We start from the raw sequence: 12,133 nt of genomic DNA on the forward strand, positions 1-12,133 counted from the left end.
AAAGACGAGGGAGAAAAAAGCCACTGTGAGTAAGACCATAGATCAAAGCTAGTACTCTGATCTATGAAAGTAGGTCAGAGCACTAGCTTTGATCTTTGACCTATGCAAGTGCTTCAGGGTAAAATTTTGAAGTCAGGGGTGTTGCGGGATGTTGCAGTCTGTGACTGCCTTGGTTCTAGTTTGATTTACAATTACCTCACAGCAAGAAGGTTCCAGGTTTGATTCCTTACTGTGTGGAGTTTGCATGTTCTCCCCATTTCTGCGTGGGTTCTCTCCAGGTTCTCAGTCCTCTCACCTCCAAGAATATGAAAATTAGGTCAATTGGTAACATCAAATTTTCCGTAGGTCTTATCATGTGAGTGTGAGCAGTTGTCTGTCTATGGGAAATGTACATAAAGAAATGTACATTCCACAGTTTCTTGTATTTAGTTTTCAACTCTGGCAATACTTAATACACTTGTAAAGTGAACAACAGTAAGAAAACAAAAAAACAATTGCCAGTCCTACAAAATGGATGTGGGCACAGCGGCAGGAATGTTTTTAATTGTCTTGAGGTTTTTGGCAGTCACTCTCACTTCACAAACCACATCAATGTAAGCATGCCTGTGGAGATGAGTCACTTGATTTTCACAAAGCTGCTGAGTTATTACACCATTCAATTCAACAACTTTTTTTTTTACCTGCAAGCACACTACGCCAACTAGTACAGATTTAAAAATGCATGCTGTAGATTCAGTAAGCTTAACAGCTGCTGACCCTGCAGTCTCCAAGGACAGAGTTCCCGGCAAGGCCAGGTTTCTCATAGCTGCTCACTGTTGAACTAATGTCTCACGTTACTGCTAATTCTTCTCTGAGGAATAAAGATTATCAAAAGAGTCCATATAACAGACTGTTTCTTTGGTATATTTTTGGTCTCTTTTCTACAATACAGAATAAGATACGGATTAATGATCAGCTATATAGAAATTGAGAAACTAAATTTGGGCTTTTGTCCCCTCATGTCTTATAAATGGGAGTAGCAACAAGGAGGAAAATCAGATGCTGCCAAATGTGTGAGGACTGAAGAGGACCTTGGTATACATATCTGTTGTTCACTGCACATGAGCCATATTTCAAGATTTCAACAATATTACGCCATCGACTAATGAGGACACACATGTAGGTTGGTTTGATGGTGTCATGTGAAGTTTAAATAGGGTAAAGGTGGGTATCAGATGACTCATGTTTCAGGAATGCAGTGATGACACACTTAATGCTGTGACTTGTCACAACATGTTGGATACCTTTTCACCCTGATGCCAGAATCACTGGGCCACTACTTCTTTCATCTATAATTTAAGGGGTGGTACGGTGGCGCAGTGGGTAGCAGTGTTGCCTCATAGCTAGAAGGTTCTGTGAACAAATCCATTCTGTGTGAAGTTTGTATGTTCTCCTCATGTCCACACTTCAGGTGAAATGGTCAGTTCCAAATTGTGTGTCTGTGCGTGAGTGGTTGTCTTTTGCTCAGAGTGTCCCCCACCTCCTGCCTATAACACTCCAACAACACCCATGACCCACCAAAAGCAGAAGAAGCAGATAAGAAGACAAATTAATTGAATGGTCTTCTTACCAGATAAGCCCTTTTTGGCAAGAAATATTTTTCATCACATGTTCTTGCATATCAGTGTCTAGGAAGAATGCTGGTTTCTGATTGACTCCACATTTACCCTCTAAAAGTCAAGATTTTTGTGGGGTTTCTGAGGATGAATTCCAGTGCATATTTACTAGATCTCCACATATTTTCACATAACTCATCTAGCCCACACACATTCCTCTCATACACCTCCATTCATTTGGTTTGAATTGTAATTTATAGTTTGTCAATTCTTAGTCAGCACCATGGACAGAAATATATATATATATATATATATATATATATATATATATATATATATATATATATATATATATATATATATATATATATATATATAGATAGATAGATAGACAGACAGACAGACAGACAGACAGACAGACAGACAGACAGACAGACAGACAGACAGACAGACAGACAGACAGACAGACAGACAGACAGACAGACAGATAGATAGATAGATAGATAGATAGATAGATAGATAGATAGATAGATGCATTGGCCTTGAATCTAAATTTGAAAGTCTTGAGTGCAAAAATTACTTTAGAAGTCAAAACTAATATTATAAGCACATGTAAACGTAATAGCATTGAATGACTATCTCTTTTAAAATCAGAAACAAAACTTAAGACATGGTGGTTTGTTATTCTTGCAGATGTCATCTTCTTCCAAATTTTAATCTCTTTCTATAAGGGTAGTGGTTTGTAGTTTGGAATGTTTAAAATCATGCAAAAAATTGGCCCACGCATATGAATACACTGAATTTTTGAATCGTGAAAGCGTTACTCAAATTAATTGTGCTTTTTTTTAAAGTCCCTTAAATGTGTTAAAACTGTGTTAACATGCAGATCAGATGTAAACTATACTCAAATGTTTTCACAAGTGGTTACATTTGCGATTTAAGGCTCGCATGTATGTGTAAATGAGCTGTGAGCCGTGTTTTCTGCCACGCAGGCACAGTGACGTCATCATACCGCCGCTGGTGGGCGGGGCCAACCCGACAGTACTGCAGCCACGTAGCTAGCCAGCCACGTTAGCTGTTGTGGTAAGTGCTCGTTATCTCGCTATTTTAATCAAAAAAATAACAACCTCATCTCTTAAATAAGTTGTATAAATATTTAATAAGCTACTGCTAAATATATTATCATCAACTATGCGGTATGACTGAGCGTGTATTGAAAATATGTTGGTAAATTAGCTCATCTGACTCGGTAGCTAGCAGTCGTACACTCTGTGAACGTAGATCTGGCTGCTAAAAGTGTTTATCACATTATTAAATGCTTTCAATAATAGTAGCGGCATAAGACGGAGTGATTTATTTAGCTCACCAATACCCTGTTGTACCAACCTTTATATAACGTTAACTAAAAGTGACATTAACCGACGAGTGGGCTAGATAACTTTATAAGGTATCATTGTTTTTATTATTTTAAGCTAGCGTTAACGGACGTCATCATGGAATTACCACATCATGGCTACAGAGCAAGTAAGTGGAAATGTGAATCATTTGTGTAAAATTTGGCTAAAAATCCATAGGTAATGTCAACTTCCTATTTCTGAAGAAAGCAAGGCCCACTTGGCTCAACAAACATACCTGTCATTTTTAATGTTGACATGCATTAATATATTCCACTCCATTAGCTGGACTGATTGGCTTTGAATTAAATGTAGTGTTATGAGTTCATATATTATTTTACACATAATAAATTGTCATTTTTGCTCTTGCTTCAGTTGTAATGTCTCAAATTAAAGAATTGACATGTTAAACAGTGAGGAGGTAGTTCACTGTCAGTATTGTGGATAATATGGTGGTAACATATCAAGTCAATATTAAAATAATTCGACAGAAGATCAAATGCCACCACTTAGTGCATCTTTTCCCCAGCCAAACCAAGAGCCCGCGCTGCTCCCCCCACATCCGATTCCATCCTGTTTGAAGATACCAGTTCTGCAGCCCCAGGATTGAACAGTCAAGGGTACTACACTCCTGGTTACAGTATGGGAGGACACACAAATGACATGCAAGGAAGTGCAGAGGTCAACAACCTGTTCACTGACCCAATGGCCAATGCTGCGGTGATGTACGGCTCGTCGTTAGCCAACCAGGGAAAGGATATGGTAAACAAAGAGGTGAGGTGAAAAAATGAAAATTGTATGTGCAGGTGTAAATATATCAGTCTAACAGTCTGGGTTCTTTCCAGCTGTAAAATCTGTGTATGAACAGGAATACAGTACCTTCTCAAATATAGTGATTTGCTTTAAAGTTTTTAGCTACAATTCCACAGTTTTCATATTAAGGCTTGGAATCTGAAAAGGTAGTGTTGGAATTGTAATTCTTATCAGACAAGTTTCAGTCAAACATATTTTCTGATCCATTTTGTCGTTTAATAGTACAATCAGTCAATTCTCTTTGTCAGGAATAAAATACGGGCAATTATCTAAATAAAAGTACCACCCATTGATGACACTAACTAAACTGCTGTTGTGTTACTGGATTGGCAACTCTAATGTGCTGGAGGCTCAAAGTATGTAGAATTGATGTCAATGTTAAGTCACAGCTATCTGTGGGAAATGCAATGACACAGCTGTGTTTGCTAAATCTGTCAGACTGTCACTCTTCTTTTGTGAATATAATATCTTCACTTTTACCTTTCAGATCAGCAGGTTCATGTCTGTCAACAAGCTGAAATACTTTTTTGCTGTGGACACAAGATACGTTTTGAAGAAACTTATGATCCTCATGTTCCCATATACACATCAGGTAAAATGAGAGCTTTTCATTCAGACTTTATTGTACATCAACATACAGAACAACACAGAACATTTTTATCATCTTAAGACTGCATGATAATAAAGGTGGTATCTGCTTTCAGCCATTTAATCACTAGTCTTGTTTTCTTTATGAGCACTTTGAGCCCAGTAAATTCACACACATCTTAACTTATTCAGATTGTAAATTAAGTCACCACTCTAAACATTTTGTACCCTGATAATGTGTGAACTACACAGTGCAAATTCTCCTTGCAAAATCAGGGTCAAGCAGCATGGACTATCTGTTCCTAAATTCCATGTAATGCTTTTTAGTATTTATAACCATTAAAGTGAGTTGTAATTGTTTGATGTCCTCATGAGTGGTGTGTACTTAAATGATGAAACCCATGATCACTGATAAATGTGTAGGTGTAGTTATACAGGAACAGCCTCCAACAAACAATTTACTCATGTTTGTTCAAGGTCTGATTACAAATCACGGAGGCATTTTCTCTTTGCTTTCTTGGGTAATTATTTTCCATTTGTAAGTGAATAGATTTATTCATTTTATTTCGTCATGTACAACAAATCAGTCTTGAGTACCTAAGAAAGGACAAATAGTAACATGTTTGGCATCGTCATTTTTTGTGTTGATATGAACATTGTTGATAGTAAGAAAAAAACACAAAAGAAACACTAAAGAACACATGGTTCATGTCTTGTTCCCTGATAGGACTGGGAAGTTCGCTACCATCGGGACACTCCACTCACTCCAAGACAGGATGTGAATGCACCTGATCTTTACATCCCTAGTGAGATTTCTATAAATACTTAATTGTCAGTATTATAACGTTCTGGAGTCTTAGATGTTTATTATGTGTATTTATTGTCTTTTAGCAATGGCTTTCATCACTTACGTTTTACTTGCCGGAATGGCCCTTGGGATTCAAAAACGGTGAGTAACTCAATCACATCTGGTCACAGTAAGCATGTTCCTGTCAGGTAATCTGAATGACGGATGTGTATTGTGTTCATGTTCAGGTTCAGCCCAGAGGTTCTTGGACTGTGTGCCAGTACGGCCCTGGTGTGGGTCATCATTGAGGTCCTGGTGATGTTGTTGAGTTTGTACCTGCTGACGGTACACAGCGATCTCACAACCTTTGACCTCATTGCCTACAGTGGATACAAATATGTTGGGTAAATGCCATGTTATATTTAGGATGTATCTGATTTTGCTTTTCTGTCAAAATATTGTGGTGGATTAGGGTTAATTGGAGTTTATCAGGAATTGATCAATTATTTTAAAAGTAAGTTGACCCTCTGTCTCCTTTTAGGATGATCTTCTCAATTTTGTGCGGCCTACTGTTTGGCAGTGATGGTTATTTTGTGGCCCTTGCGTGGTCATCTTGTTCCCTCATGTTTTTCATTGTAAGTATCATCATCCATCATATTAAAAAGCCTTTAAGTATTTGAGGTTGAGCTTTTTTCTTCAGCCATAAACAAATCATCAATCCGTAATAACTACGTTCTTGCAAACCTGAAATTTGGATGATTTCTACTGCTGTCGTTTGTTGGCTGTTGAGCAAAAATTTTGTGTGAAACGCTTGCTTTTTCAATACATTGATCATGCGTCAGACAAAATTATATTAAATGTCTTATTTAATATATACCAGTATAATTATGGGATCAAAACTATTGATTTTTCACGCAGACATGAACAAGCTGTGCTCATTTAACATTTATTGTCATATAAATCTTCATATTTCCCAAAATATATTTTTTCTGTGAATTAAATCAGCTTTGTAAATTTCTTACTATTTGTTCTCCATTAATTACAGGCTGAATAATTTCACTATCTTTACAGATTCGATCTCTGAAGATGAAGATCCTTCCCTCTCTCTCTTCTGACTCTATGGGAACCGGAACAAGTGCCAAACCTCAATTCCGTCTTTATATCACTGTGGCTACTGCACTCTTTCAGCCAATCATTATATACTGGTTAACGTCTCATTTGATCAGGTGACCACGAGGCATTTTTAAGCCAGGTAATGTGGTTGTTGAGTGCCCTTATATGCTGTTTTGTTAGTAAAAACAAAACATGCAGAGTGTTGAGTTCCAGCGGGTGTTGAGCTTTTCAGATGGACGAATTAATGATGAAATGGTTTGATGAGTAAACTTCAAAGTGTAACAGAAAATATTGCACTGGAAGTCTGTACTCATCTGCAATAAGTGCACAGTAACACTGACATACTTTTGTTTTTTGGCCACATTACTTTGAAAATAAAGAATTTTATTATGTCATGTGTTTGTTCAGTTTCAGTTTCCCTTTTACATAAAACATAGAAGCTTTGCAGTATTTACCTCACAAAGTAGAAAAGCACGTTACACATATGATTCGAGTGCCACTTTTCTGATATGGTAACGTGCTGCGTTTTTTTCCCCCTCTACCTTGTAAGTCCTGGGTTTTATTTATCTGCCTTTGACAAAGCATGTTTGAATTTTTTTTTAGAAAAAATAAATTGAGCTTTGTGCATTAATATTTTGCAGTTTCTGTGAGTTTTATTGATCCTAGTGATATATAATCTCTGTTTGGAACAATTTTATTTATTTTTTTGGATCTGTCAGTTCCTCTTTTTTCATTAATTACTTTTCTCTTTTAAACTTGTTTGAATAAATGTATTTGAAATATTGTATGTGCTTACTATTATCTCAACAGAGGTTTTAGAGTACATTACTGATTTTATTGATCGAATCACTGAATAGTACATTCTGTCATTATTAATAACCTCAGGTTAACCTGCCACAGCACCAAAGTACTGCTGTTAAGCATCAGCTATGTAATGATCACGTAACCTTCTATGTTACATGAAGTACTTTTATATTTATTTTTTTACTCATGTACTCTTTCAGAGGCATGTCTCTTTTACTCTGGCCAGTGATACTTAAGTTACAACAAAAGGTGACAAATTCTTTTGCCCACCATTTTCCTCCTTAATGAACTACTGCCCTCCTGTGTTTGTGTATTGCCTCTCCGCAGTACGCTTGAGCGATTGCGCGACGGGTGCGCGCCCGTGCGCGTCCACTTTACAACGCGTCCTTTTCGTTTCCATGGAAACTTCCGACGGCAACAGAGCGCAGAAGAGTCTGTTCGACTCCGATTCTAGTCTGAACGCTCGAATGTCACCTTTAATTTTAAAACAACGTTTTCTGGATATTGAACAAGGCCTGAACCGGGTCTGAATTGTCGATTTAATTATTTGGTGAGTAAGTAGTTAAAATTATTTTGTCGTTTTAGGTAACGTCATCGAAGGGGTTACCTGCCAGAGGAAAAACGCGGCTTTCTTGACTACATGAAACTTTATATTCTTCCGCCATTTCCCTGCTGGACTCAACCATGTGGAATCGTGCACAAACTTTGAATTTTATATTGCATACAATTACTTTATTATTATTGTTGTTGGTAAACTCAACTGAATATGTATAGATGCCAACAAAAAATGGCTTTAGGAGACCTGCACCTAAAAGCTGGTAACACTGCGTTTTATTCAAGCAGATGCACTCTAGTGTCGGCTACACATACTGGACTTTGTACGTTTAATGGATGCTCATCGGAGCTGAACAGATAGCTAACATTTAACTGAATCACTGTTTGTTTTACATCCCTAATTTTTTTTTTAACATGAACCAAGAGATGTTTTTCTGTGTGTTTAAATTATTGCTTTTGTTTTAAGTAGTAGGTTTGATCTACTCTTGAAATGATTCACAGAAATTAGTCTAATAAAAAATCTCAAAGTTAATTTTTCTACTCTGTTAATATTAATTTCTGTCTGACCTGTTGAGGAGTTTTGGATGTTTATAAATGGGGTGCACTTTAACTCTTAGGACTGACTTCATGTGAATTATCAGGAGCGTGCCCCACAGTAAAATGAACCAGCTTACCTTTAATACTAATTTGTTTTACTAATTTCTTACAACAATAACCTCCATTCATTTCTGTGATATCTGCAGTGGTACAGCTGAATCATCCTGGAGGTTTGTGCCTGGGAGAGATGGAGAATAGTTTTCACACACCGCCGCCTTCATCGCCATGCCCAACCTCTTTCAGAGAGTCTCGACCATTCTCCTCACCACAGCAGACCTGCTCAAATGCCTACGACTCACTTCCACTCGTTCCTATTTCATTCCCCCCACCCCCTGCCTCACTTTCTCCAGCAACAGCTGAGTCCATTCACTCTTCCTCTCCTCTTTCACACTGTATTGCAACTCAGTGTCTTGAAGGGAAAAACACAGAGCACCTTATCACGGGCAATATATCTGACCAAGATGACCTTACCTGCCTCAACTGGCTGCATCAGAGGGGCAACCTGTTACCTCTGCAGCCTCTAACAAAAATCCCACCACTGCCTCAGTTGGAGTCTTCACAATCTGCCCATCCTCTTTCTCCTGCCTCATCCAAGCCACCATACTCCTTTAGTAGCTTGATCTTCATGGCAATAGAAGATTCACCTGACAAGAGGCTTCCAGTGAAAGACATCTATGACTGGATTGTGAACAATTTCCCCTACTACAGAACTGCCACAGGAGGCTGGAGGAACTCTGTCAGACACAATCTGTCCCTGAGCAAGAGCTTCTGTCGCATTCAGAGGGACAAGAGTCAGGTGGGTACAGGACTCACTGTTACTGCAGGGAAACTGGGTCTGTTAGTGATGAAATCTATTGTGCCTAAATATAGGACAGATGGTCGAGCAACAATCCTTCAGCAACTCACTGATTCCAGTTCTGTTGTCAACATGTTAATTTTTTTCAGGTTCAGTGTGTTTGTGCCGTCATTACAGTTTTAAGTTTGTTGTTCTGTGTATTTGTTTAGTCAGTGGGGAAGGGATCGCTTTGGTGTGTGTGTCCAGAGTATCGGCCAGCACTCATCGAGATGCTGAGGAAGACCCACAGCTTTCACAGCACCAACAGCAATCTGATTAATAAGCCTGCACTGTGAGTAGGATCACACTGTTTACACACAACAAACAACTACCTCTATTATGAATATTCAAAAAAATTTAAGTATTAAAGTTAATTAATGCTATTGTGTTTAACTGATCATTATACCGTTTTAAATAAGTACGAGATAAGCAGCTCCATATTTTACAAGGAGAATTCCAAATTTGGATGTTTGTGTCAAAGGTCGTTTCATTGATTGTTTTAAATACATGCTTAATCTACATTTGATGCTAGCATTGCATTTCAGACAAGTAGGGACAGGACCAACAAAAGAGTGAAATTTATGAAACCCTTGAGACCCCGAGTTAGAAAATTCCACAGATAATGACGTAATGATAAAGGTTAATTGGTAAATCATCATGAAGGTTAATGTTCAGGATGAGCCCTTGGGTTTAGAAACAGCTTTAAAAATAAAAAAGCATGTTTTTTTTAGTGTCATATCCTTTTTCAGAAGCAATGTTGTACTGGATAATGAAAACAACTGGTTCCCTGCAGTGGATCATTCTTTTACTGCTAGATAAAATGCCAATATTGAATATTAGTGATGATATCGTTCATGAATCACATTCTAGATGAATCACAAGAAAGGTAAATAATAATGATAAAGTATTAAGTCATTTAATGATGTACTAAATATTCACTGCCACCAACTATCCACATTTGCCAATTTTTTATTGTCATTTTGGTGATTTTTTAAAAATCTTTTGATAGGTGGTTGGACATGCAATTTTAAGAATTTGTCTTGAACTAATTGCTTTTTCCTATGTATAAATCTGTATGCATGGGTTTATTTTTCTCTAACAAAGTAATTTTGTCTGGATTTCTTCCAACTGGATGACTAAAATAATATTTGGCTCTGATGTGTGAGATCTTTCTGAATAACTTTTAAAATTTTAATGATGCTGCCGCACTGAAATTTAAACTATATTCTGTGAATGTCTACCTATCTTTTCTTGTCTTGTAGGCTGGAAGGGGCTGAATTTGGGCTGCCTGCTGTGTCTGACTCTTTTGAAATTGCAGGTTAGTGTTGATTACTAGACTCAGCAATTTCCTTTCACGTAATTAGCAAAGAATGAAATATTTCAACCTTTTTTAAGTCGTTTCAGTCTAGAATATTTCATCAGTAGCTCCCAGTGACACTTTTATTACCTGATCCTACTCTGCAGCTTTCTCAACAGTCAACATTGTTCTTCTGTTTGTATTCTTATGTCATGGCAACAACCTTCTCCTGCAGTGGGATCCCAGCAAATAGCCTAGCTTAGTCCGTCCATTTCTCCCCATTTGTTTCTGAGCCAATATGCTGTATGGGCCACATACTTACTGAACAATCACAAAAATATTCTTCAACAGGCTTTATGAAAACCACTTACGGATATTAATATTACATTTTTTCCTATATTTATGGTGTTTTTCTTTTGTAGATCCTCTCTCTCAGGCCCTCCTCCTCTCCACGCCCTCTCCACAAACCTTGACCAATGATAATCCAACTTTCTCTGAAAACCAACTTTGCCCTTTGACCTTGGATCACGAGGAGCTTGTCACCATGGAATCGGTTGAATACCAGCAGGAGGAGATGAGAGAAGAAATGGAGAAAGACCCCCTGTCGGACAGTGGGTACATAGAATTTCACTATTACCAGTCTCACCAGTACCTGGTGCTGCCGGGTGAAGCTGAACTGGACCTGGAGACAGTGGAGATCCTCCAGCTTGATGCTGAGGTCCAGGAGGCTGCTGGGTCACTGCTGGACCTAGCGGGTGGTGGATATTAAAGATGTATCATGTTCAGCAATATATAATGAGCAGCATCATTGGATTTATGCTTACGTTTTAATGGATGAGGTGATGATATTTGGCAAATCAATTTCTACTTCCTAAGATCTCACAATGCTCCACGGCTTGTGTATTATTTTATATACATTAACTTTTGACATTAGGATAATATTCACATGTATTCAAGCACTTTCAATGCAGAAGCTGGATTTGTGTTCTCTGACACCTTAGACAGTGTAATGGGAGTGTAATATTAAACTTAAACACATGAACAAAATTATGTGCTGAGATATTTAAGTATTAAGGGAGTATGATCTTAAGTTCAATGGAATTTTCAAGGTTTTCCACATTTTAATATATTGATTTCATTCTCAGGGGTGTAAGGTTTGCTTCCAACTAAAGCAGAAGTATGGTTCTGGGTTTTTTTTAATGTTATACAAGTGAAATTAACATTTTTGAAAATGTTGAAAATGCTTGAAAAAATTTTTATTTTCAGATGACTACCATTTAAACATAATGTCTTACCCATGCGTTCAAAAAAAAAATTGACAATTTTTCTTATTGTTTTGCTAGAGTTTACCTTGAAGAACACATAAAAATTGAAAATATTGTTTAATGCTTCATAAGAATATATTTATAATGTAGTTATCATAGATTGCACTCAAAAAGGGAGAAAGCACTACACAATTGTATGTCTAATTAATTTCAATACAGTACCCCCATTTTCCTTTTTCTGATCATGTCTGCCACAAATTATTTTAAGTATATGTCATATTACTAATTTCTTGAATGAGTTTTCTGTTTAAAAAAAGCTACGATGTTTATATCAAGACAAAGTTTGAATAAAAACGTATGACGTACTCACTGCCATTTAGATTTTAGATTTGCTTTATTTTCAGAGTACTGTACATTGAATTTCTGTTCGTAAATTTTCATTTCAAAAGCTGTAGATCTCATTTTATTATCTAACAAATAAAATCTGTTA

The 12,133-nt window shown here is 37.2% G+C and overlaps 2 protein-coding genes across 3 annotated transcripts; both read left to right on the plus strand.

The window, feature by feature from the left end:
- The first annotated feature begins 2,599 nt into the window (after nt 1-2,599).
- yif1a (Yip1 interacting factor homolog A (S. cerevisiae)) lies at nt 2,600-6,923 on the plus strand. Its single transcript, XM_068325473.1, has 9 exons — nt 2,600-2,678; nt 3,068-3,119; nt 3,519-3,763; nt 4,290-4,394; nt 5,118-5,196; nt 5,282-5,339; nt 5,426-5,581; nt 5,719-5,812; nt 6,249-6,923. Exons 2-9 carry the CDS (start codon nt 3,089-3,091, stop codon nt 6,405-6,407), a joined length of 927 nt encoding a protein of 308 aa, XP_068181574.1. The 5' UTR covers nt 2,600-2,678; nt 3,068-3,088; the 3' UTR covers nt 6,408-6,923.
- Nucleotides 6,924-7,400: 477 nt separating this feature from the next.
- si:ch211-145o7.3 (forkhead box protein N2) lies at nt 7,401-12,086 on the plus strand. 2 transcript variants are annotated; one of them, XM_068326099.1, is made up of 5 exons: nt 7,401-7,644; nt 8,393-9,042; nt 9,252-9,373; nt 10,344-10,399; nt 10,801-12,086. In XM_068326099.1, exons 2-5 carry the CDS (start codon nt 8,434-8,436, stop codon nt 11,145-11,147), a joined length of 1,134 nt encoding a protein of 377 aa, XP_068182200.1. In that variant the 5' UTR covers nt 7,401-7,644; nt 8,393-8,433; the 3' UTR covers nt 11,148-12,086. The 2 variants fall into 2 exon arrangements, with proteins under 2 accessions (XP_068182200.1, XP_068182199.1); XM_068326098.1 differs by lacking the exon at nt 7,401-7,644 and having other exon boundaries at nt 8,252-9,042.
- The last annotated feature ends 47 nt before the right edge of the window (nt 12,087-12,133 follow it).

This window comes from Antennarius striatus, chromosome 10 (assembly GCF_040054535.1).
Source record: "Antennarius striatus isolate MH-2024 chromosome 10, ASM4005453v1, whole genome shotgun sequence".
NCBI lineage: Eukaryota > Metazoa > Chordata > Actinopteri > Lophiiformes > Antennariidae > Antennarius > Antennarius striatus.